This window comes from Labeo rohita, chromosome 4, assembly GCF_022985175.1.
Source record: "Labeo rohita strain BAU-BD-2019 chromosome 4, IGBB_LRoh.1.0, whole genome shotgun sequence".
Taxonomy (NCBI): Eukaryota; Metazoa; Chordata; class Actinopteri; order Cypriniformes; family Cyprinidae; genus Labeo; species Labeo rohita.
The window spans coordinates 36,406,490-36,433,187 of NC_066872.1; the positions used below are offsets into that span (position 1 = coordinate 36,406,490).

Sequence of the window (26,698 nt, forward strand, 5' to 3'; positions counted from 1 at the left end):
GTTACAGCAAAAACTGTAAAATTGTAGTTTTTTACTAATTAAAATAACTTTTCTATTTGAATATATTTTAAAATGCAATATATTTCTGTGACTTCAAAGCTGAATTTTTAGCATCATTACTCCAGTCTCCAGCGTCACATGATCCTTCAGAAATAATTATAATATTTTGATTTGCTGCTCAAAAAAAAACATTATTATGTTGAAAACATAATAATGAGTAGACTTTTTTTCAGGTTTCTTTGATGAATAGAAAGTTCAGAAGAAAAGCATTTATCTGAAATATAAATCTCTTTACACATTACAAATGTCTTTATTATCACTTTTGATCAGTTTAAAGCATCCTTGCTAAATAAATAAAATTAATTTCTATAATTTCTTAAATTATACTGACTTCAAGCTTTTGAATGGCATAGTGTATAATGTTACAAAAGCTTTTTATTTCAGATAAATGCTGATCTTTGGAAATTTATAGTCAAAAATCCTGAAAAAAAAAACAAAAAAAAACAAAGTACTCAACTGATTTAAATATATTAATAATAATAATAATAATAAATGTTTCTAGAACAGCAAATCAGCATATTAGAACGAAAGGATCATGTGACACTGAAGACTAATGATGAATAATGATGCTGAAAATTCAGCTTTGGTCACTGAAATAAATTACATTTTAAAATATATCAAAATAGAAAAGAGTTATTTTAAACAGTAAAAATATTTCAGGCTTGGTGAGCAGCAGAACGTTTGACTGGTAATGTAGGTCTACGTTAAAGAAAAACCAAGACCATTTTTAAGAAAACTTGAACAAAATACAATCTTTATTCTTTATGTACATTACATACAATGCAGTTCTTTTAATAGGTTCTACACATTCATGAGAGCCACAGTGTAGTGCTGACATCTCAAAGTGCCCAGAAGGGCTCGACGAGATGAGGATTTCCAGGAGAGAGAAAAAGAAAAGTCCTTTCATCTCTGACACTGCAGAAATGTACACCGAAAGCAAAAAAACGTATTTGGCATTAAGTGCGACAAAAAGTCTCCGGTTGTAAGTGTCGATCCTCTCGCGCTTCGTTGAATATCATTGTTTTCATACCTATTTATTTTTTCTTCCTGGCACAAAGACAACGCTAGAGCTACAAAAGGCAAAAGTAAGCCCTGGATTTCAAATCATATACACTCGCTTTCACGCCAGGAGAGCGTGAATCTTAGAAATTACAAACGGGCGCGCCGTAAGTGTATCTCCACAGAGCCAAATTACAGCTAATACTGAGTTCTGGGAATTGAGATATGACACTTGGGAGGACACAATCAGCAGGGTGAAGCATAATGTACTGTCCCAGGTTCTTTGAGCCTTTGGTTTCCGCGTGGGCGAAGCCAAAACGACAGCAAATTTAAGAGAGATCCAATTACCGGAACATTTTTTTGCAGGGCAAACACTTCCTACTCGTGCACAGGGACACAAATAACTGCTGTTCAACTAACACTGCACAAATGGAGACCGAGTTAGATGTACAGATGAACTATATGGAAGACTATCATCCAACACACTTTCGCCTGTCCAGAATTGTAAACAATCCGGAAGCTCGTACGGAATGAAGGACACATATAGACGTCTCTATGACATCATAGAGAGAACATAAGACATGACATTCAGGGCTCAAGTTCACCAAGAAATAATTATTATAATAATAATAATAATAATATTAATAATAAATAGTGAGGGGTCTCTTCTGTCTTCGGTGGTCCCAATAAGGCTCCTTTGAGTTGGTACCAGTCTGTGTAACACAGCAGTATGAACTGGACTATATTGAGTTCAGACAAAAGCAGCCACAACTTCAAGCTACACTTCAAAAAGTCAAATCATCCACGTCTTCGGTTTGTCTAATTGCAGCAAAGTGTTCGCTAATCCATTCACCGACGGATACAAGTGTATAAAGTACAATGCGTTGCCATGAATGATCATGTGCTACTAATATTTGCGTTCCTAAACACACACAGTGGAAAACAGCTCTTGTGTACCTAAATGTGTGCATTACACCTCAAACATATCACTATAGCGAATCTCACCTTTTAAGATTGTGGATGAGAACTTAGTTAAGGGTGTTTCACCACTATTAAAGAGTCAAAGAAAGCACTAATGTCATGGCAGCATCCAATAGCAGCAGCAGCAGCAGGTTTAGATGGAAGCCAGTATTGAGAGTGAACAGAATTGATCTCTAGAGGGCGCTCTGATCTTTGCCTTCGGCCTCCACTGGCTCAGCGCACAAGTGTTCGTCCATAAAAATGTGATTTAAAATAGCAAGGCATAAAGGAACCCACAGTTTATAACTCAAAACCACCCCTTTGTGATGTAAACTGTTCGGATTTATAGCTCAACCTGTATGAAAGAAACTTTGAATGATAAAACTGAGACTTGAAACTAAGCAGAAGTTTGTTTCAAAACAAAAAAAAAAAAAATCAAGTCAGTGCGCAATTTGGCAGATATGCAAATTTAAACCTAATTGACACTTTTTTAAAATGAAATCAAAAATAAAAAAGCACAACCCTGGAACTCCAGAGTAGAAAAATTATATTTCAAACTTTTTAAATAAGTCTCAGTGACGTTTAAGTGGCATTACTTCTGTAAGAGGAAACACAGTAGGTGGGCACGGCACACCTCGGGTGGAAAATGTAGAAAAATAACTTCTGTTTTGAGTGGGAGGAGTCTGAGAGGTCTAAAGACGGTGCGGTCTACTGTGAGGGGGGGCGTGGCTACAGGGTGATGAGGTCGACAAGGTTACCCTTGGGCGGGGTCATATTGTCAGGGAAGAAATTGACAAGCGTGTCGAACAGCTGCGTGCGCTGGGCGTACGTCTGATCCACATCTGAAAAGCCTGTGATGGAGAGGAGAAAATTATTAAGCATTATAGCGCTAATGAATATATTTGAGCAGCTTGTGCGTCGATTTTCACAGTTGTAGTAAAAGAACGTGAATGGAGGACAATCATCGCTCACCTAGAGGAATGAAGTCTGAGCTGGATTTGAACAGAGCGGAGGGCAAAAGCTGGAACTACAGGAAACAAACACAAAAAGCGCATTTATTTATGCAGCATTTACTGGGATTAGTACAATTTCAGTCAAGCATTTACATGAGAATTTGCTTAAGTCCACCTGAAATCAAACTTAAAATTCATGTAAATGCACAAACTGATTCAATCAACACAAAAGAATTGTTAATTACAAGCTTAAAAGACTAGTCCACTCCAAAATTAAAATTTCCTGATAACTTACTCCCCTCACATCATCCATGAATTTCAATGAGGATCAACGGTTGACGGTATTATTATTATTAATCGACTGGAATTTTGGTGTCACGTTTACAGCGTCTGACTATTGATGACTATTTATGTCGTGCCAGACGACGCTTGCGCAGCCCGAGTGAGTGTGTGAGAGACACTCGTGCAGAAATCAAAACAAATGAGTGTAACAGCTCTCACAGGAAATTATAGCCTTGCTGCATAGTGCAGTAGGAAAAAAAAAAAAAAAAAAAAAAAGATAAAAAGATATTAGATCTGCAAAGTGACACTTGTTTTATACAACAGTAGTTCAATAAATGAAGTTAAAATTAAATGACTTAGACACAACATTGATTGTTTTAACTAAATTTAATTGATGAAAATGGTTTCAATCAAAGCCACAGCAAAACTGTTGTGTGTCTTCGAGCAGCACACAGCTGAATGAATGCAGGCTTTTGAACAAATCAAATGAGTAAATGATTCAGTAACCCATTCATAAAGACAGCTGCCTCATTTCTGAATGAATCAGCCATTCGAACGAATCTGTTGAATGAAGGTCTAAATGACTCACTCATTCAAACAAGCATCTGCCGCCACCTATTGGTGGCTTGGTTTCATATTTAAAGTATCATTGCATTTTTCCCAACATTTCTTATTTGTATGTTCAAAAAAAATATTTAAAACATATATATTATAAAATGATTTACACCTCATTGACACCTCAACTTCAAACAGTCTGTGTAAATACATCTAATGTCACTTCAGATACAGCTTTTCCGTCTTCAGCATTGGAAAGATGGATTTTGTTGATACAGATTTCATTTGAATTTGGGCGTTTGACTTTTTATTGCTCATTTGCTTGGTAAACACTGCATCGGTACTTCCACCTACCTCACTTGTGACCTTTCCAAAGTGACTACGTAATGCATGAAGGTGAGCATTTGTAGTTAAAAAGTATATTAATTAGTATTTTTTTTTTGGAAAATGACCGATTGTTTCACTAGATAAGACCCTTATTCCTCAGCTGGGATTGTGTAGAGCCCTTTGAAGCTGCATTGAAACTGCAATTTGGACCTTCAACCCGTTGATCCCCATTGAAATCCACTATATGGAGAAAAATCCTGGAAAGTTTTCCTCAAAAAAAAAACGTTCATTTTGACTGAAGAACGAAAGATATGAACATCTTTGATGACATGGAGTGAGTAAATTATCAGGAAATTTTAATTCTGCAGTTTGAACTAATTCTTTAATCATTAAATATAAAAGTTTTTTATGAGAGTCCTGACCTCTTTTGTCTCATCGGGGTCGGTGTGGTCCACAGTAAGAGACAGATCATTCTGTAGATATTTAAGTGCATTCAAGGGCTCGGTCTGAGCCTTTTCCTCAAACCTGCAAACACACACAAGGCAGTAATCAAAATAAGAACAAATTTGTTTTTCTAGATACACTGCTATTGCATTAAGTAAGCAAATATGGCCACTAGATGGCCCTAAGAGAGCAGAAATGGCATGCAGCAATGGAAAACTACTACTGTAATTTAATCACTAACTGCAGTGCTGCATGACACTGCAATTACATAACAATACATCTGGGTCCTAATGGTTTACATCGAGATCACAGCAGGATCACAGCAAGATCATGTTCTTCATATTAACATTCGACACGAACTATTTAACATGGAACAGATGTCCAAACTCCCTTTGGAAACTAAGAGGATCTGACAGTTTTCTTTGGCTTCAGACAGACACCAGACTATCTAATTTAGTAAACATTATTCTTGAACACAATTTTCTAATCAAGAACTGTGAGGTCAGAAAAACGAGTCAGTGAGCACCAGATTGTGAAGCATTTTTGGACGCATATGAAAGTATATTTGTACCTGTATTTGCGAATGAGGTATTTGCAGTGTCGAAGCAGATATTCTTTGGAAGGGCGGCACAGCTTTAGAGACCAGAAATCATCCAATCTCATTTTGGGTGAGCTGGACTTCCCTGGGTTTCCACCGAAAAGGTAATGCACCTGTGTACCATATCATCATATCAAACACCTGCTAACTGCTTTGATTAATCAGTACAGCAATTAAGGAAATGAGTGTTTTATCAGCTCAAGCTGTCAAAGTGCCTGAGGTAAATATAATTTGTATTTAGATGTCTCTACAAATATTCACAGGGTACAACCTTATCATTTGAAAGCTGTTGCAATTAGTAATTTGCAATCATTCTGGGCCACAGAAGCATTATCAGTCTTTAACAAAAGAAGTAAAGATACACAACAGAACACATCAGAATAATCAGGCAAAAATGATGTTTTACTGTTTTAAAGTTCACAAAATAATTAAATTGCTTAAATTGCTGAAGTTATTAAGACTTCAACAGCCTAATACTATATTAACACTATATTATTACTATTAACATAAAAGTATAAATATTGTAATAATCTGATAAACAATTTTATAAAATATTACTTTTTTTTTTTTTAATTATTCATTACATTATATTTTGTACATTAATATTATATTGCATTATATTAAATAAATAAAATATAATATTATACAAATTATTTAAAAGTTATGTTAAAAAGTATAATATTTTTACTGCAGAAACCTAGAGATAACATTAACACAATTAATATAATATAATGTAATATAATATAATATATAATGTAATATAATATAATATTATTTAAAAGTTACATTAAATCAATATAATATAATATAATATAATATAATATAATATAATATAATATAATATAATATAATATAATATAATATAATATAATATAAACCTGGAGTTAAAATTCACACAATTAATATAATATAATATAATATAATTCCACAAGGTTAGTTTAGCTTGAAATCTACAAACTTTGGGTTATCAGGTCAGATCACTAACCGGCCAAACCTAAACCACACCACACCGTTCATAAACGCCCAATTCATATTTACCACAGATGTGGAAGTGAAATAATCTACATTACCTTGTGCAACTCGTCATAGACTAGCTGATGAGCAAAACGAGGACAAGGTTCCTCTTCCTGTAGGGCCTTAGTGGGGTTCTCTTTCACCGCCTGGTCATTCTTATAAACACATGACCTGCACACAAACACACAGTTAGTCTTTCATACTCGACTGTGCATACTGTCCTAGACAAGTGTACACACATGCACCCACCCAAATCAAGTCAAATAAACAAAATGACACAAACCAGTGCACCAGATCTAAACGAAACAGTGATTTTTCAGAAGCCGTAAGCCAACTCCTTTACTTAGTGTACAGAACAAAGGGTTCTTCTCCCCCAGTTTAAGTGCAAAGCACATTTAACACACACACACGCATGCAGACACATGCAGCCAGACCCACACACAAGCAGAGAACATTCTGTTCCTGTTTGATGGTCACCAACTCCCTTTCTGAAGGTCACACGCATCTATGAAACACAACTTTCGCTCTGGCTTTATTGAATATACGTGAATGCAAGCTGAGAACAATTCATTATACGGGGTTTCTGTAGGACGCGTTTACGCTCTTTAATGCACTGAAAAATGAACATACAGTCCAGAAAAGGAAGGACATCTTTTTTCCCCATCATAACCGAAGATTTTCTTCCTTTCCAGCAGTGTACAACAATCTAAAACCTCAGGAATTAGGTGCCTGAGGCACTCTGTGGATTACCCATGCAGCTTGTCCTCTGGGCCACAGTGTATAAACACAGTCGAACATACTCAATAGCATTCAATGTGCAATGCCGTACAGCATGTCCGAAAACTCACGTACCAGTTGTTGCGTGCAATGTCATAGATCCAGAAGGAGTTGCGTACATTCTCCTCGCGTTTGTCTTTGTCTTTGCTGAGTCCTGACAGAACGTGGATCTCATTGAGCTCCGGGTCGATGGTGGCACGCTGAGTGAATCCCGTCATCGGCACTGCAACGCAAACACAGACAGAGTTAATTGTAGATCCTTAAGAGAAGGCAAAAAGTGTCAAGGTGTAGCATCTTGGTGTAATCGTTCCTAAATAACATGCAAATTACCTCTTCTTGTTTCAGCTAAACTTTTGTACCAAGGGTACAAAATAAACCTTGAGTGAGTGAATTTACCACTAAATAAAAAAATAAAAAAATAAATAACATCAAATATATATTAAATACATTAATATGAAAATAACCTCTATTTTTCCTATGGTTTCAGCCGAACTTATGTACCAAAGGTACAAAATAAACTTTATTGCCCCATCCAGAAATGGTGAATGAATTTACCACAGTTGCATTATTTATCATGAAGTGTTTGCATTACTTAATGCATTATTTGCATGATTTTAAATCATTAAACAATTAATTTATGTTTTACCTTATTCCCTTACTATAACTGCATTGATATTAAATAAAATAAATACAATATTTAAGCACTGCTCTACATTAACGTTTAAAATATTTCATATTATATTAATATAAAACTAAGGAAATAATATTATTAATATTATTAGAAGGAAATAAATTAATAATATTAAAAATATTATTAATGTTGTTCTAATATTATTATTATTATTATTATTTCTTATTATTATTATTATTTCTTATTTATTATTAATATTTCTAAAAGATACATTAAAAAAACATCAATATAATAATATGCAATGAAGTTTTGCATTTTGTTATTACATTAACATGACTGTAAATATAACTATTTTTCAGCATTAATGTTCAATAATGTTTTGAAACATTTGATTAATACTATATTAATATAATACAAAAGTATTAAATCAATATTTTATATTGCTATAAATATTGCATTAGCAAGCAAATTTACAAAAAACTTTTTTTGAAAAGTATTAAATAATTAAATATTTTATATTGCTATAAATACTGCATTAGCAAGTGAATTTACAGAATGCCCATTTAATTTTACATTTTTATTCATTTCATATTTATTGTTGATTTTAAATAATTTTTATAATTGTAATAATTTTAGCACTTTCAAAACAATTTATTTTAGCTAGTTGCCAACATTTCTAATTTAATTTAGATTTTTCTTTTAATATTTATTACAATATTTATAACAACAACAACAACAATAATAATTTATTATTATTATTATTATTACTACTACTACATCATAATATAATAATATTGTATATAAAATAACAGTATAATTCACAGAGGATCCAGGTGATTTTCAGTAAGTTAGTTTCATTTCTCTTGTATCACTCCATGATATCTATTCTCTTAAATTTTCCTCAAGTTCCAACCCAAATAAAATGTCATTCTCATTAATTTATTTAGCATTTGATTATTTACCAAGTAGTTGTGAAATAAGCAGGACAATGTCGCCAGACAGCTTTAGGTTGTTGAATCTCAATAGCTTTTACAGTGCCAACGGTTTACATTACCCCAGTTCAGAACTACATGATAAATTACATTTTTGGGTGAACTCTTCCTTTAAGGTCTGTGACCATACTGTTCAGGCTCTCGGTTTCCTTCCTGGTAAATTGTGTTTTGTTCAGTCTTATTTTTGTCTCTCTCTGCTGCCTTCTAGCTCTTGTTCTCTTTCTGTCACCCCCTGTCCCCGTCGCACACACACATCTCTCTCTAACGCGATAACAGAGAACACAGAGGTCTTTTTATACTCTCTCATTGCGTCAAGTCGCCCATTGAGATTTTACACAATCTGTTTATGGGAACAGGAAGTGTGTCACAGGCCTGTGTCTGCACAGTCTCTCTCAGGCTTCACAAAGCTCTCACACTCGTTCACCTTCTCTGACTCTCCTTTCTGTGAACCGGCTGTTCGTTTTGGTATCTTCCTTCGAGCCTGACATAATATCAAGCTATCATTACTGATTATAGAGAAAGCGAAGCAAAATTTTGGGGGACATTATGTGGGTGTGTGGACATAATGACCTGTCTGCTCACCAAATTCTTCTCCATGCTGATCACAGACGTTTTACAAAGTCTGCATTGTTGTAAGTCTTGATTGTGCGTGCGAGTTTCATTTGTATGCGTGTGTAGCTAACGTGAGCAATTAAACGAGTGTGTGTTAGGAGAGCTAATCACCACAAGTGCGTGGGCATGAAGTATTTTCTAAGAACTCAGTTCTTCAGAAGCCAATCGAAATTCTCAGAACTTCAAATTGGCTGTGTTTAATGTTGATTTGTGCCATGAAAGGGCAGATCTTGAGAGGACAGGTGTTTCAAGGTTATTTTTCTTTCAATAATTCTTATTTTAATTTTTGTTGTGCTGTCGTCATTTTTTAAATACATTTTTATATACTGTATTTATTTTATATTGCTATAAATATTGCATTAGCAAGTGAATTTACAGAATACGCCTATTTATTTAATTTTTATTAATTTTACATTTGTGGTTGATTTTAAAGCAACAATTAATTTAAGTTTTGCATTATTTCTTTATTACCTTCATATAACTGAACTTGATATTGAATAAAAATCTAAAAATATTTAAGCACTGCTGTGTATTAATGGATAAATTTTTTTTAATAATAATTATTAGTAGTAGTAGCAGTAGTATTAAATTATATTTCTAAAAATATATATTATTACAATAATAAAATGCTATAAATAAAATAACTATAATTTACAGATGATCCAGGTGATTTTATTTTTATACTTTTGATACTTCTCATTTTAATTTTTGTTTGTTTTAGTAATTTTATTGTGCTTTTGTAACTTAACATTTTTTTAAATATTTTATACTGCTATAAATATTGCATTAACAAGTGAATTTACAGAATATGCTTATTTAATTTTATATTTTTATTCATGTTATATTTATTATTTATAATTTATTATTATAGATTAATTTAAAATCAATAATAAATAACAATATTTGCATTATTCCTTTATTACCTTCATTAAACTGAATTGATATTGAACAAAAATATAAAAATAAAATATTTAAGCACTGCTGTGCATAAAATACTTAATATTATATTAACATGAAACTAAGGAAATAATTAGTAGTAGTATTAAATTACATTTCTAAAAAAATAAAATTATTAAAATATTATAACATTACAAATAAAATTACTGTATAATTAACAGATTATCCAAGTAATTTTATTTTTTGCTTTTGATATTTCTGATTTTATTTTTTGTTCATGTTTTAGTAATTTTGTTGTGTGCTTCTGTCATTTTTTTCTAATAATTATTTACATTTTGTCTTATTTTTAAAAATGTAAATTCATTTTTTATTTTTTTTATTTGTGTTTTAATAACTGTAATACTTTTAATATATCATATTTTAGTTTGTTGCCAACATTTAGCATTTCATTTAGGTTTTTAATCTAATATCTATATTTATTTTATTTCAGCTTTATTCTAAAAATGATTTTTAATAACAATGCTGTGTTTCTGCAATAAATAAATAAATAAATAAAAAAAATACCTCAAATTGGTACTGATGAAAAGTGTGCAGTTACTTTTAGAAATCACAGGTAAAGAAAAAAAACCTCTGATCCCTGATATTCAATAAGGGAGGAACCTGTGTCTTATTCAGGGACCATAATATCATAAAGACTTGGAATAGAAAGTAACCACCTAGCAACCACACAAAATGCAACCTAGCAGGATCCTAGTAACCACCTTGAACACCCTAGCATAGTGCCTGTGAGACTAGCTTTTCTCCAAAGGAGGAAAAAAAAAAAAAAAAAAAAACAGTCTTATGTAACCAGAGTCATCTAAGGCTGCACGTCTAATCTACCAGAGAAGACTTTAAATATTAAAATGTATATTTCATGCCGAGTCTTCAGAGGAGAATATCTTGATGAGAGGCAGAATGCGTGTTCTTTGTAGAGCAGCAATGCTGTAACCTCAAAACCCTTGTTTCCCTACTCAGGAATTTGCTGCAATATTCACCCATCATTAGGACAATCCTCACGAGAAGCATTCATCACTATCAGCCAAACCAGCAGATCTGTGTATATCAGTATCAGGAAGACAGATGATGTCAAGTTGACTTAACTGTTGAACAGTAAGACTGCAATAGATCACATGTTTGCCTCAGCTGCACGTAACTGGCCACAGTAGTGACATAATCCCCACCTGATTCAACTCTATTTCTGAACATGATGTCACCGTCGTGCTCAAAATTCCTTTGCTTTCCTTATAAGGAGTGTCTTCTCAGGACACAGCTTTGTAGGAGTTATTGCTAAATACAACAAAAAAATAAACCGGCAGCATTTTTACAAATTTACAGTTTGCTAAAGACATCGTACCCATGCCTGAGTCCTTCTTGGTGCCATCTGAGATGATCTCCACATGGTCACCATCAACGTCGTAACTGAAGAAATCATTCAAGTAAGTTTTAGACCTCTGACCTCCGAAAACATACAGGCAGCGATTTCTCTGCAGGGGTGAAAGGAAAAAATGATCACACAAAATTTGTCGTCAAAACCACCCATAAATTCCAAAAAAAAAAAACACCAATAAATTCACCAATCATCCCTCTTAAAGGGACAGTTCACCCAAAAATGAAAATTACCCCATGATTTACTCACCCCCACGCGATCCTAGGCATATAGACATTATTATTATATAGACATATTTCTTCTTTCAGACCAATACAATTGGAGTTACATAAATAATTTCCTGCTTTTTAATTATTATTTTTCATTTAATTTTTATTAGTTTTTCTTTTATAAAAAAAATAATAATATATATATATATATATATATATATATATATATATATATATATATATAATAACAATAATAATAATAATAATAATAATAATAATAAGAAGAAGAAAAAAGAAGAAGAAGAAGAAGAAGAAGAAGAAAAATAAAAAATGTAATTTTTTAAAATACAACAAAAATAATAAAATAAAATAAAATAAAATAAAATAAAATAAAAAAAATAAAATAAAATAAAAATAAAATAAAAATAAAATAAAATAACTTACCCTCAAACCCATCCTTGGTATATATTTTATATTATTTTTATTTTTCATATTTATTTTATTTTGAAATATATGAAAATATGAATGTATATAAAAAATACATTTAATTAAATTAAAAACTGAAAATTAAATTGAAAATTAAATAAAAAATTAAACTAAATTAAATTAAACACCCTCAAGTCATCCTAGTTGTATACTTCTATTCTTCTTTCAAACGAATACAATCAGAGTTAAATTAAAAAATGTCCTGGTTCTTCCAAGCTTTATAATGGCAGTGAATGGGTGTTGAGATTTTGAACCCCAAAAAAGTGAACTCTCGTGAAGTTTCAGAAGGCCTTTATTAACGCCCAGGAGCCATGTGCAGCATTTTTGGACGGAAGCAATTTTTTGGGCTTAAAAATTTCAACGCCCATTCACTGCCATTATAAAGCTCGGAGGAGCCAGGACATTTTTTTTAATATAACTCTAATTGTATTCGTCAGTCATATACACCTAGGATGGCTTGAGGATGAGTAAATCAAGGGGCAATTTTCATTTTTGGAGGAACTATCCACTTAAAACCATTTTGCAATCAACTTCTGTATTCTTACATATACAGAAATTATTCACACGAATAAACCACAAATGCATCTATCAAAAATTTGAGGTCAACACATAAAACATCTGAGAGTGCTTTACTAAGGAGACGGACCGTGTGGAAGAGCATGCAGTGTCCGATGCGGGACTGGATGTCCTCTGGCCCGGCGTTACACGAGTCTTCTCTGAGCAGACTCCAGCTGCTAGCTTGACAGTGATACGCGTAAAGCCCGCTGAACTGAGGTTCTGACGTCCTGCCGTCATCCACACTGCCGTTACACGTCAGAATCCGACCACCAAAAGTGTAGATCATGTGCTTCTCAGAGTCCATGCACATCTGAGAGAGAGAAAGATATTTTGTCCAAATACCAGAGATACTGAACTGTTCTTTAGAAACCTGTACAAGGGAGACTCCTGGTGGTTTGGTATGGGGGTTGTGTAATTTAAAATGTGTACCTGGTGGTCGAAAACGAGTTTGGGTCCTCCATCAGCAGACGTGTCTTCGCTTAGGAGAGTCCACGTGTTGGCGTCAATGTCATAGCAGTAGAAGTCACTCTTCAGTGACTTACTGTTTCTGACGGAGGAGTCCAGATAACGGCCTAGCGTGTAGATCTGCCTCCGCTGAGAGTCGATGCACATCTTGTGACACGACCGAGCACTGGGACCGTTCTAAAAGAAATAAAATCACAACCTTTTTAGTTTTGCCTCAACTATCTACCTTATTCTTCAACGCAGAAGCAAGCCTATGGGTGAGACTTCCTGGTTATTAGCCGCAGGGAAATAATGGGAATAAATAACAACGTGCAGTAAACAGTAAAACTGTTTGCACTACAAACCAGTGTTCATAATTAAGGTAATACATTAAAACATGGTGACATTTGCAATATCAATCAGCAAAAAGAGCTGTTTTGTTGGCCACACCCGCCCTTACGGGAAAAACAAGGTGGATGGATCAACTGATTCAAATAGCACTGTATTCAAAATTTGATTTATTATATGATTTCCTTAAGTTAGAGAAGACCTTTTTAGTTTTTAAATCAGTCTCTCAGATAATAAACTTGCTTTTACAAGATACCAGGACACAATCATGGGCGTTTCCAGAGAAAGAACTTGTTAATGGTTTATCCAAAAATTTGTGAGATCAATGTTTTAAAATCTTTGGGCATGTAAACTAGATAAATTAAACTAGATAAAAAATAAATTAATATGAAAAGTTTAAATTAAATTATAAAAAAAAAAAAAAAAATTTTATTTATTTTTCACAATATATATATATATATATATATATATATATATATATATATTTTTTTTTTTTTTTTTAAATAAAAAGATAAAATTAAAATAAAAAAAATTAAATTAAATACTTACATTAAATATAAATATTTTATTTGTATTTTTAATTTTTTTTTTATTTTTCACATTTTTATAAATAATTATATATTGTTTAAATAAAATACTAATTATTTTATTTTTTATTCTTCTTATTTTATTTGTTATTTTATTATTTTAAAATAAAAAAGATAATATGAAAAATAAAAAAAAAAATGTAATTAAATAATTTAATTAAATATAAAATTAAATATTTTATTTTTCATATTATTTTTATTTTATTTTAATATAAAATAAAAAAATAATAAGAAAAAAAATATTTTAATTACATTTATTTAAATTAAAAATAAAATAAAATACATTGAATGGACATAAATTCTAATGAAAAACCTCCAGACATTAACAATTTCTTTTCAATTTCTATTCTACTGTAGTCCTTAGCTGTTTGTGAGTGCTGGTCTACTTTGGTGAGATCATTCATTGAGATGTGGCCACCCCTGAAACATCCCATAAGGCAAACTGTGGTTGGCTGTGTCACATATCAGTCAGGCAGGCGCTTCCTGCATTAATGGGAAGTGCTTGGTCTATGTTGTACCATGAGTGTACCAGATTCAAGCGACCATTATAACTTCCATCAGCACCACATATTTTCCACTACAGCAAATTCATTCTTTTCCTCATTGACAAACTAGTTCAACTATGAGTCAAAAATCCCCGGATGAAAGAGTACACATCACTCAGTGAAGTATGTGAAACTCAATAACGTGGTGGAAACATCTAGGGGATTTTTTTTGTGCCATTCAGCACAGTCATAATAAAAAAAAAAATTCCTCTTTCAGTTTCTTTCTTACCTCTTTCTCTGTATCCCTGGAGATACAGGCCCATTGGTTCTCCTTCACACTGTACGCCCAGAAATCAGCCAAGTCCTGCGTTCCATCCCAGCCACCAAACAGATACACTGTTTCTGCCGAACAAAGACGCGAATACAAAAGAGGGTGAGTGGGTGAGCCGTTTTACACCTTTCTAAGAATTCAAGACGAAACTGAAGGATAAAAACTATTATGGTATTCTTAAAGCTGTTATAAATCATCATATTATTCTTGAAAGGCAGCTGTGTGCTGAGGTTGAAAGGCTGATGTCGCCATGGTGATAAGCAGAGACAGTTGTTTGAGCTATTGAGCGTCAGCCGAGCTGTAGAGCGGGTTACTCCAGGTCAGTCTGAACGCACAGGGCCACATGAGGGCTGCAGGATCGATTGTTCCTCAAACAACAAGCTCAAGGATTCACACGCACATTTAAAACAGCCCTTAACTCGCAACAGCAGGGCTAAATGCAGTCTTAGCATGCATTCCACTACAAGCAAGACAGGACAAGCTAAATAGTGCGGCGATAACCGCCCAATAAGAAACTATGCAAATCAGCCATTTGACGCATAACGTACCAGTCTGAACATCAATGACCATCTGATGACCTCCTCTCATGCCTGGCCTGTTATCATCACCATCACCTAACCAGAAAAAAAAAAAGAACGTACAGACGTGAATTTAAAGTTGCGTGTATCAGAAACAAGACGCGTGCTGAATATCAATACAGCCCTTAAGTCACTTAATACAGCAGACATGGATTCCCTAGAGTCCAGCGTTCGGATTCAGAGCGAGAGGCAGACACTTGTGTGTTCTGTGGACTGCTGTCGTACCTTTGTTACATTTGGGGATGATCTGACTCCAGCGTGGCTTATAATCCTGCTGGCTGATGTACTGATTAAACAAACCATCTGGAAGAGAACAGATAAAGAGTCAAGTGTACACTTTAATTTGCTAATGCATGCTCCCTGGGCAGGAAACAATTCAAGTGTACATTAGGTTCTAATTACCGTAAATTTACACTGTGTTCACTGAAAAGAACATGTAATGACATGGAAGACAACTGCGAGCATGTGTAAAATACTTCCTCCAACCCCATTATAATATGTGACCCTGGACCACAAAACCAGTCATAAGTAGCACGGGTATATTTGTAGCAATAGCCAACAAGACATTGTATGGGTCAAAATTATCGATTTTTCTTTCATGCCAAAGATCATTAGGATATTATGTAAAGATCATGTTCCATGAAGATATTTTGTAGATTTCCTACTGTCAATATATCAAAACTGGCCAAATGTTGTCCTATCCTAACAAACCATACATCAATCAAATCACCCCTTATGACTGGTTCTGTGGTCCAGGTTCACATATGTAAAAGCTGATTCCTTCTAAAAATCTTAAAACAGTGTTAGTTCTTGACTAGTCTGTTAGTGCAACACTGGATCAACCAATGGCTCAAGTCTGAGGTGGGACTATTTGTTTTGTCTGTAGAGTGGATTTAAGTGTTTGCAATGATTTGCAGCAATGTCACTATGAAAAGCCAGTTAACAACAAGTCAATGCACTCTAGGGTTTTTAATCGTGATGCCTCTGAGCAGTTATTTGGTCACACATGAGTAACTCCTATCTACCTGATATCGCTCAAAATCGCTCACCAAGGTCACAATAACAAATTTTACACCAATTAAACCTGACATCAGATGTATAATCACTTTGTTTCTCAAGTTAAAATTATACAAAAAATAAACTATTTTTAATAAACTACAAAAGATGTAACGAAAAAAAAAAAGTAAGGATTAACAACTGGCTCTTTTAACTAAAAGGCAGGACTTCCTTTGCTAGAGAGACCATATTGAGTGTTACACTTCCATTCACTGTAATACCTATGGACTGTTTCTGTGTAATATCATCTCAAGTCCAGTGTTGCCAACTTAGCGATTTTTTAGACCCCTTGCCGACTTTTTTCCAAAAAAAAGTGCCTAGCGACAAATTTAGCAACTTCTTGGACAAACCTTATTTAGTTTTTGAGACTCTCCGGTACTGCCGCATGAACGTGAGGTCTTGCTCTCCCTACGCGCACACACCTCTCTCTGTGTCAGCTGTTCAGCGAGTGGCAGAGAGGAGCAGCTTCTTACTCTATTTTACTATACCCAAAATCACAGCATAGCCATTGTCCTAATCGTATGTGTATTTGATTGCATTAGACATTGTCGAGATTATGAATCAGGATTTTAGTGCAGATTAATATCTTCGAAAGCTGGGTATGTAGTCTTAATTTCAATCAGTATTTCACATTCATCCCGTTGTCTGACAACAGAAACAGAAAAATATATCAATGAAAACATATTCATTGGGAATTTGGCAGTAACAAAATGCAGTATGTGAGCACAGAGCAGCAAGACAACGCACTGACGTCATGAATCTTAATTAGTGTATGACGTAAGCTAGTGACATTTAGTGACTTTTCAGTGAAAGAAGTTGGCAACACTGCTCAAGTCATCTAAAGTGATTAACTGTCAATAAGAGTTGACAATTTCCGGTGAAATGAGTGAAAGAGGCACTAGAAACTATTAGAAACCAACAGCACAGACACTCACAACCTCCAGTGATTAAAAAAAGCTGTCAATGAGTACCACACTGCTGCTGGTAGCATTAAAGGGACAGTTCACCCAAAAATAAAAATTAGCCAATAATTTACTCACCTTCAACTCATCCTAGGTGTATGAGACTTTCTTCTTTCAGATGAATACAGTCTGAGTTATATTAAAAAATATCCTGGCTCTTCCAAGCTTTATAATGGCAGTGAAGGGGTGTTGAGATTTTGAAGTCCATCCATCATAAATGCCCTCCACACGGCTCCAGAGAGTTAATAAATACTTCTAAAGCAAATCGATGTGTTTGTGTAGGAAAAACATCCATATTTAAGACTTTATAAACCATAATCTCTGGTTTCCGTTAACTGTCATACGCACATTTATGAGAGACTGGCGTTCTAAAACCAACTTTTGTTTAAAGGAAAGGAAAATCAGTCTCGTCTTGGCTTACACTGAAATCATTTGACATTTTTCTTGTCCAGTGTTTTGTTTTGTTCTCTCCACTGCGCTTCTGCATTTGTATCCGCGTTCGCCTACGTCCTATGTCATCCGATTTAACATCTCTCTCTCGTGTACGTGCATACAACAGTTAGCGGAAGCTAGAGATTGCGGTTTATAAAGTTTTGAATATGGAAATTTTTCTTACACAAATGCATTGAATTGCTTCAGAAGGCCTTTATTAACCCCCAAGAGCTGTGTGGAGTACGTTTATAATGGATGGATGCACTCAACACCCATTCACTGCCATTATAATGCTTGGAAGAACCAAGACATTTTTTAATATAACTCCAATTGTATTTGTCTGAAAGAAAGTCATATACACCTAGGATGGCTTGAGGGTGAGTAAATCATGGGGTAATTTTCATTTTTTGGGTGAAAAAATCCCTTTAACCATTTTCAAATCAATCAAAATAATCAGACAATATTCTTTCACAAAGTTCGCATGGAAAGTGTTTTGCAGAAACACACTCTGCAGGTTGAGTCACCAGGTGAATTTTTAAGTTGCACATTACTGACATATGACCAACACTTATGGAAACTTTAGCTCTCGACTACGTTTCTGTGAAACCACCCACAAGTTTGTCTCAAAAAGCAGCATGCTGGTGATTTTTCTTTGACTTCTATCACTATGTGTCTCATAACTATGCACTTAAAATGCTAACACATCTCTTTTTTTTTTCCTGCACCCTTCAGTTTGTACAACAGGCAAATATTAGTTAAGGTAAGATAATGTGAAAAAACAAGTTTTGCAAAGCAGTAAATACTCCCCATTAAATACTGAGAGTACAAGGAACTAAAGCTTTGAGTCATTTCTTTTTGAAGTACAATCTGCTGTATTGTGCTATAAGGTTGCAAGTTCATCAAAACCTCTTTAACAGTGAAAGCAGTGTATTATAGAAACACAACACCTCTAACACACTAAAATAAGGTCTAGTCTGCATCAAGTGAAACAGACCGTTTAAGTAGAGATCATCTTTATTTGACATAAAACGTCAACAAGGATGTACTTGCATGCAACGTAACACGATTTTAATCCAGAACCATTCTGTTGCCTACAGTGCACCAACATGCCCACATTCCCTATTTAATGAATGTGGCACAGATCCATATGATGAAACGCAGAGTGAGGTACCTCTCACGGCTTTGTCTATAAGCTCCTCGCAGGCGTCAAAGTCTCCTCTGAGGACCAGCCGCTCGTGGAGGTGCGTGAGCATGGGGTGCTCGAGAGCGATCCGTGTTTTCTTCTGCAGGGACTCGAAGGCTTCTGTGTAGTTGTGCTGCCGGAAGTGTTTCAGGCACAGGCGGATGGCCTCCTGTTCACGGTACTGCCAGGAAAAAAAACAAACCACTTCAGCTGTAACGTGCGATCAATCCATGTTTAATATTGCGTGAAACTGCCTGTGCAAATGAAGTGCGAGTGTTAGAAAAACATGAATGCTTTTCTTACTGGAACAGCTTGGCGATTTACAAACTGTTAATGGTTATGACGTACAAAGACAATGACGCATTTTACCGAAATAAAGCTTATGAAAAAACAGGAAATGTATATCATTTTAATTCACATGCTGTGTGACTTATGTATGGTTACCTTTAAAGGATTAGTTCACTCCAGAATTAAAATTTCCTGGTAATTTACTCACCCCCATGTCATCCAACATGTTCACATCTGTCTTTCTTCAGTTGAAAATAAATTAAGGTTTCTGAGGAAAACATTTCAGGATTTTTTTTTTTTCTCCATATAATTGACTTAAATCAGGGCTGAGGTCCAAACTGCATGTTTAAAGGGCTCTACACAATCTCAGCCGAGAAATTTAGATACTTTTTAACCACAATTGCTTGTTTTGAACTACCTCCGCATCCACGACTTTACGTATTACGCATTACGTAATCACAGTGGAAAGGTCACGCGTGACGTAGACAGAAGTACCAACCCAGTGTTCACAAAGCGAACGTGCAAAGAAAGTCAAGCGCCCTTTACAAAAAAGCTAAAACAATGATGTCAGACAGTTTTGAAGTTGGTGGAGAAAATGAGACGGAGTTTTCACCCTTTATGAACCAAAGTACACAGACAAGAACTAACCATGATTATGTAATGCGCAAAGTCATAGATGCGCATTGCAAAGCTAGTACAAGAAGAGTATTTCTGGTAAAAAAATAAAAATAAAAATAAGTATATACATTTGTATTTTTTTAGAAAATGACTGATTGTTTCACTAGATAAGACCCTTATTCCTCAGCTGGGATTGTGTAGAGCCTTTTGAAGCTGCATTGAACTGCAATTTGGACCTTTAACTGACTGATCCCCTTTGAAGTCCACTATATGGAGAAAAATATTGGAATTTTTTCCTCAGAAACCTTACTCTCTTTTCGACTGAAGAAAGAAAGACTTAAACTGGATGACATGGGGGTGAGAAAATTACTAGGAAATTTTAATTCTGGAGTGAACTAATTCTTTAAGCAGTGGGTGGTCCTTAAATGTTTCTGTTGATTTTGGGGTGAATATGAACTTAGCATTTCATTGTGAATTTCATTCCCAAAGATCACCTTTGGTGCTCACCTTACTGTACCAGTTAAGGCAGGGCTGGACAACGTCTGGATCTTCTATGCCGTGTAACTCAATATACCAGATGCTGAAGTTAAAGCTGGGCCCCCATGACATCAGAGGCACTGTACATAACCAACCAAACACACACAGAAAGTATCAAGAGAGGACATTCACACAAACATGTGTACAGCTTGGACATTTCAATATCTGAAACAGACAGAGTTCAGCGTTTACACAAACACTTGTTTGTTCCTTCAAAGACTTGCAGAGTCATTCAATCACTCACTCAACTCATTGTCTTCCTCTGAAATCATGTGATGACTGATCTTTCCCCTAAATGTGTCACCATATGAGTTCACCGGGTCTTTAGTTTGCTCTTTCTGTAAACACTCACCTATTTTAATGAACCTGCAGGGAAACATCTGCTCGTCGATCTTGTGCTTTAGTGTGAATGTCTCCTTGTTGAAGTCATTCTTAAGGCCACTAGGATTAGATGAGAAGGACAGTCAATGACCTCACCACATCACAAGAAGCCATTTCCCCAAACATTACTCACATCTCAAGAAACACTACAAGCCATGTAATAAAATGTTCTCAAGATAGTCTAAACGCTTATCTGACGTAAAGATTAACTTGTAAGTAGATTGCAATCACAAACTAACATTCTCCCACCAGTCTCACCTAGACAAGAGTTCTGTCATGTTTTCTTCACTCATGCCTCCGAACACTTTGAACTTCTTCAGGTTGCACACGTGGGTTTTCTCATATTTGCCATAGGTGATGCTCAGAACTATAGCTGGTCTCTCCAGTTTCAAGATCAAGTACTGAATGTAGAAAAGAAGAAAAAAAATGGTTACATCAAAGCAATTCCAAACTGAAATGTGACCCTGGACCACAAAACCATGTGGGTGATTTATACACCATCTGAAAGAATGAATAAATATGCTTTTCACTGATGTGTGGTTTGTTAGGATAGGACAATATTTGGCTGAGATGCAACTATATAAAAATCTGGAATCTTAGGGCGCAAAAAAGAATCTTTTGTGAAATATTGAGAAAATCGCCTTTAAAATTGTCCAAATTAAGCTCTTAGCATTGCATATGACTAATCAAAAAATTAAGTTTTGATACATTTACAGTAGGAAATCTGCAAAATATATTCATGGAACAAGATCTTTACTTAATATCCTAATGATTTTGGGCATAAAAGGAAAAATCAATAATTCTGACCCATACAATGCATTTTTGGGTATTGCTACAAATATACTTATGACTGGTTTTGTGGTCCAGGGTCACAAACGTTCTAGCTATAGCAATCAATTTTATCAAAATTTATGGTGATTAAAACACATCAGTAACTTTACCACAAAAGCAAATCTAAACCTATTTTTAATTATCATTTGCACCTATGCATGTTCAAACAGTCACACCAGATTTGACATGAAGGATGTTTAACAATAAAAGCATGAACATGATTTAAATACTATAACAGGGTGAAGAGTAAATAATATATTTTGGTTAGTTGCCTCTCAGTACTAGCATACATTACTGTTCAAAAGTATGGTGTCAAGAGTACAATTATTTAAAAATAAATGAATACTTTTTGTCAGCAAGGACGCATTAAATTTAGCAAAAGCGCAAATAAAGACATTTATAATGTTACAGAATATTTCTTTTTTAAATAAACTTTTGAACTTTCTATTCTACTCAAAATGTATCATGGTTTCTGCTGAAATGAAACAGCAAAAGTGATTTCAACCTTTATAACACCAAGAAATGTTTCATGATTACCAAATCAGCATATTAGAATGAATTCTGGAGGATTATGTAACACTGAAAAAGTAAATGGCATTAAAATATACTTAATTGTTATTTTAAATTGCAATATTATTTCAAAATATTACAATTTTTACTGAATCTGTGATTCAATAAATGTAGCCAGTAACATTTTACGATAAGGTTCTATTAGTTAATGTATTAACTAATATGAACAAACACAGAACAATACATTTATTACAGTATTGATTAATCTTTATTAATGTTAGTTAATGAAAATACAGTCATTCATTGTTCACAGTGCATTAACAAATGTTAACAAGCACAACCTTTAATCTTAATAATGCATTAGTAAATGTTGAAATTAACCAAGATTCGTACTGTAAATGCTGTAAAAGTGTTGTTCATTCTTAATGTTAACTAAAGCAGTTAACTAATGTTTACTTATGAACCTTATTGTAAACTGTTACCTTATTGTAACACTTTACAATAAGGTTCATTAGCTAACATTAGTTAACTACATTAGTTAACATGAACTAAGAATGAACAACACTTTTACAGCATTTATTAATCTTAGTCAAATTTAATTTCAGCATTTACTAATGCATTATTAAAGTTAAAGTTATTAAGTTCTGTTATCAACATTAGTTAATGTACTATGAACTAACATGAACAAACAATGAACAGCTGTATTTTTATTAACTAACATTAACAAAGATTAATGAATTGTGTAATAAATGTATTGTTCATTGTTTATTCATGTTGGTTAATATATTAACTAATGTTAACAAATGACGCCCTATTGTAAAGTGTTACCAAGAAATTTTACCAAACCCAACATTTGAACAGTACTGCATGTCTGCACAAAATCTGGAAAACAGATTCCTCCTCGACAGTATCTATCACTACCCATTTTGGAAGTAAAATTCCAAATTTTCTTATTAATACATTAAGGTATCTTAATTCAACATAAAAGAACACATGGAAGTTCTTGTGTTTTTGGTGCCTATAAGGACACACATGATCACAATGGCCAGAGATTGCGAGTGACAACACCCTCTTTAGATGCAGGTGGACAAGAGGGGCTCTATTACTCATGCCTCCCTCATGAAAACAATTCAATCAACTGTAGACATCTATGACAGGACATCCCGCAATCACGGCTTGTAATGTATTGCTCGGAACAAACGCAGCTTGCTTAGAGACCCTAAAAATGAATGGGCTACTGTCATCGAAGACAGGAAGGGTGAGGAAAATATTTCACACAGACTGACCGTGATATTCCATCCACCACCACTGATGGCCACTTGCACTAAGAGCTTGGTTTTACAACATTCAGAGGATTTAACCCACAGATTAAATATTATTGGACTTCCTGCGATGACTTACAACATGTACAGAGGTAATTTCTGGGAAAAAACATTGGATAATGACAGGAACTACAATTTCAAATCTCTGCAGAGGGTAACTGTACTTAACGTGAAGGGACGAGAGTGGAAGGACACGAGTGAGAAAACACAAAGCTTTGAGTATGGGCTGGAGGTTAAAAGTTGAGGGCGCGTGCTACTGTACCGCCAACACGCACTTTCGATTTCCTTATTGCTTAACCACAAGTCTGTCTGCACTGCAATGGTCTGTTGCCACAAAACTGGCAATGAAAAGTTGCTTCCTCTTTCCAAAAGAAGATGAAAGCAGAGGACAGCGTCAATGAATGACAATTTCAACATAACCGGGCATACTAATAATCAACAGCTTTCAACACTGAAACACACACCTCTGAAGCCAAATACCAATACTTCTTAAGGCACAGAGACCTTATGATTTTTTTTCCTTATGGTTTTAGTGTTCATTTTTAGTTTTGGTTAAAGGGATAATTCACCCAGAAATTAAAATTCTGTCATTAATTACTCACATTGTAATTAACGATAGTAACAATGCATGGACTGTTTTAACAATGTCCTTAGTATATTTCTCTGCCTTAACCGTGGTAACTCCCTTGCTGTCTATGGAGGCTCAGAAAGCTCTCGGATTTCATCTAAAATATCTTAATTTGCATGCTTAAGATGGTCTTACCGGTTTGGAACGACATGAGGGTAAGAAATTTTCATTTTTTGGGTGAACTATCCCTTTTAACAATAATAACCTTGATACAAGAAATAACATCCAGCTCATATGAAAAAAAAGACACGAGCAGAATTTACCTGTGGAGGGTAGTTGCTCTCAGATGACCACCTGGAAGACTGATCGTTAGGTTTGTCCACTAAAATATTCCTGCAAACAAATAAAATAAGAAACAGTTAAACAAAAAGCATAATGCACCACAAACATTCTTTAAAACTTTTCCCCCCACTTTTTTCTTGCACACATGATGGAAATTTTTGCTAATCTTCCATAACATTATGCTGTCACAATGAAAGCAGAAGTATCCAGTGGTTTTATGACATTCCGGTGGTGATTGATGTTTAAAAACGAATGCATGCATAAATGTGATTTGTTTATACAATTATACTTGCGGTTGAATTATGCCAAGTCCAACACAGTTCTGCTTGCTAGATAAAGTTTATAAAGCATGCAATCTTCAGATGATGAGCAAAAACTAAATTGGTGTCACTACAAAACGTGCTTCACCACTGACTGAATGCATGCACTGTTTATGTCAGTCTACAGCACATTTGCCTCTAGCTGTTATGAACAATACTAGGATTACACAGAAAGGATGCAAATTAGTAATATATGATCTATTTCACATGACACAACTTGCATGGATATTATGGGTTAGACCGCAAGCAGCTCTTTGGCTGTTTCATAACTCATGGTGTCTAGATAGGTAGCTCACTTGTTTCGAAACTCTGCTACTTCATGCCTTGCTAGATAGCAAGACATAACAGCATATTTCGTACAAATGCCCTTCTATTAAATACATATTTGCCATGGAAGTATTACTACATATACCTGTACATTAACAGTAACAGATTAATATTAAAAGAGGGGATAAAAATAGTCTGTGACTCTCACAGTGTCATATTCCAACAGTTTAGCATTAGCCACCATATGATCTTTATGCATTTTAAAAAGAGGACATGTACTCTAATTAAGTAGCAAATCGTCCAGATATTTTTAAATAAAGATGAACGCACATATTAAACCTGCTTTCGGCGATTTGCGGTTTGTTTACTTTCATAGGAACAGTTCACTATAGTAAACTAGCCGTTTAGCTAACCGGCTACATACTGCAGTTCTGATTTATATTTTAAGATTAAACAAACAGTGCAAACAGACACCTGTCAGGTTCTTAAAAGAGCATCATGATCTGTGTAAAACATGATGAATATAAAACATAAGGTTTGTTTTCGACGTGTTATGTGTATAAACTCACATGAGCTGCTTCATGCTAGCCTAACCTAGCATGCTAACACGACTGTCACATCTGCACATTTCCACACATCTATCGCAGTTTCCACACTTTTGTACGTCTAAATGTACAGTAATATATGAAATTAAAGAATTCGCTTGATGTGTTGTTTGCAGTTTGTACATTCGCGGCTGCTTTATGTAACGTTATATGTACTCGTCTGCTGTAGCCCGGCCCGCTTGTTAGACAAACCCATGGATTTGATTAATATTACAGAGTTATATACCGTGTATATATATTTGAGAGCATATGTAGAGTCTCAACGTGAGTGTTTAATGTGCGTTACTCACTCAGGTAAATATGTAGAGGAGTACGAACTCCATTTATAAACACTGTAGGAGAGCACTCTGCTGTCAGGAGCCACCGCCATCTTGATGCACGAACGACACACACATACACACACACGCGCTTATACATACATACATATTCACACTCATACACAAGGGCGCGCGCACAGAGAGAGTGAGTGAGAGAGAGACAGAGAGAGAGCAGACGCAAAATCTTAAAGTGGAACAGGACTACATTGTGACCCTTGGGAATAATAATACATACATACATACATACATATATACAAATCCATTAAATGCATTAAAAATTCTTGTGTGTTTCCCAAAATCCCCCCTCCAAAAATTAGGTAATGTTGTAAAACATAATTAAACATCATTTATAAAACATAATTTAACTGATGCGTGCATTGCAAAATTAACTGACAACCACAGTTACATGGAGTTAAGTACATACTTTAAAAGAAAAGTCTCTTTTGTTGGTAAATAAAAATTCTTTTATGTTTGTAAAACTTTGAATCAATCCTAATGGGTTTAAAAACATTACACTTGTTATGTAGGCTGCTGTAAACTATTAAAACTTTCCCCTCTTCTTCATCACCTAAATGTTTTCATAGGACCTAGATTACACTAATACTT

At 34.4% G+C, this 26,698-nt stretch overlaps 1 protein-coding gene across 1 annotated transcript; it reads right to left on the minus strand.

Annotated features, from left to right (window-relative positions):
- Positions 1–797: 797 nt before the first annotated feature.
- mkln1 (muskelin 1, intracellular mediator containing kelch motifs) lies at positions 798–26,224 on the minus strand. The gene is made up of 18 exons (XM_051107848.1): positions 26,066–26,224; positions 24,565–24,634; positions 21,269–21,411; positions 20,982–21,070; positions 20,600–20,709; positions 19,175–19,367; positions 15,779–15,856; positions 15,524–15,589; positions 14,934–15,046; positions 13,210–13,422; positions 12,869–13,090; positions 11,495–11,624; positions 7,045–7,192; positions 6,249–6,363; positions 5,152–5,291; positions 4,559–4,661; positions 2,992–3,046; positions 798–2,870 (listed from the first exon to the last, which is right to left on the minus strand). The coding sequence occupies exons 1-18, from the start codon at positions 26,143–26,145 to the stop codon at positions 2,749–2,751; spliced, it is 2,190 nt and encodes a 729-aa protein (XP_050963805.1). The 5' UTR covers positions 26,146–26,224; the 3' UTR covers positions 798–2,748.
- Between the last annotated feature and the right edge of the window lie 474 nt (positions 26,225–26,698).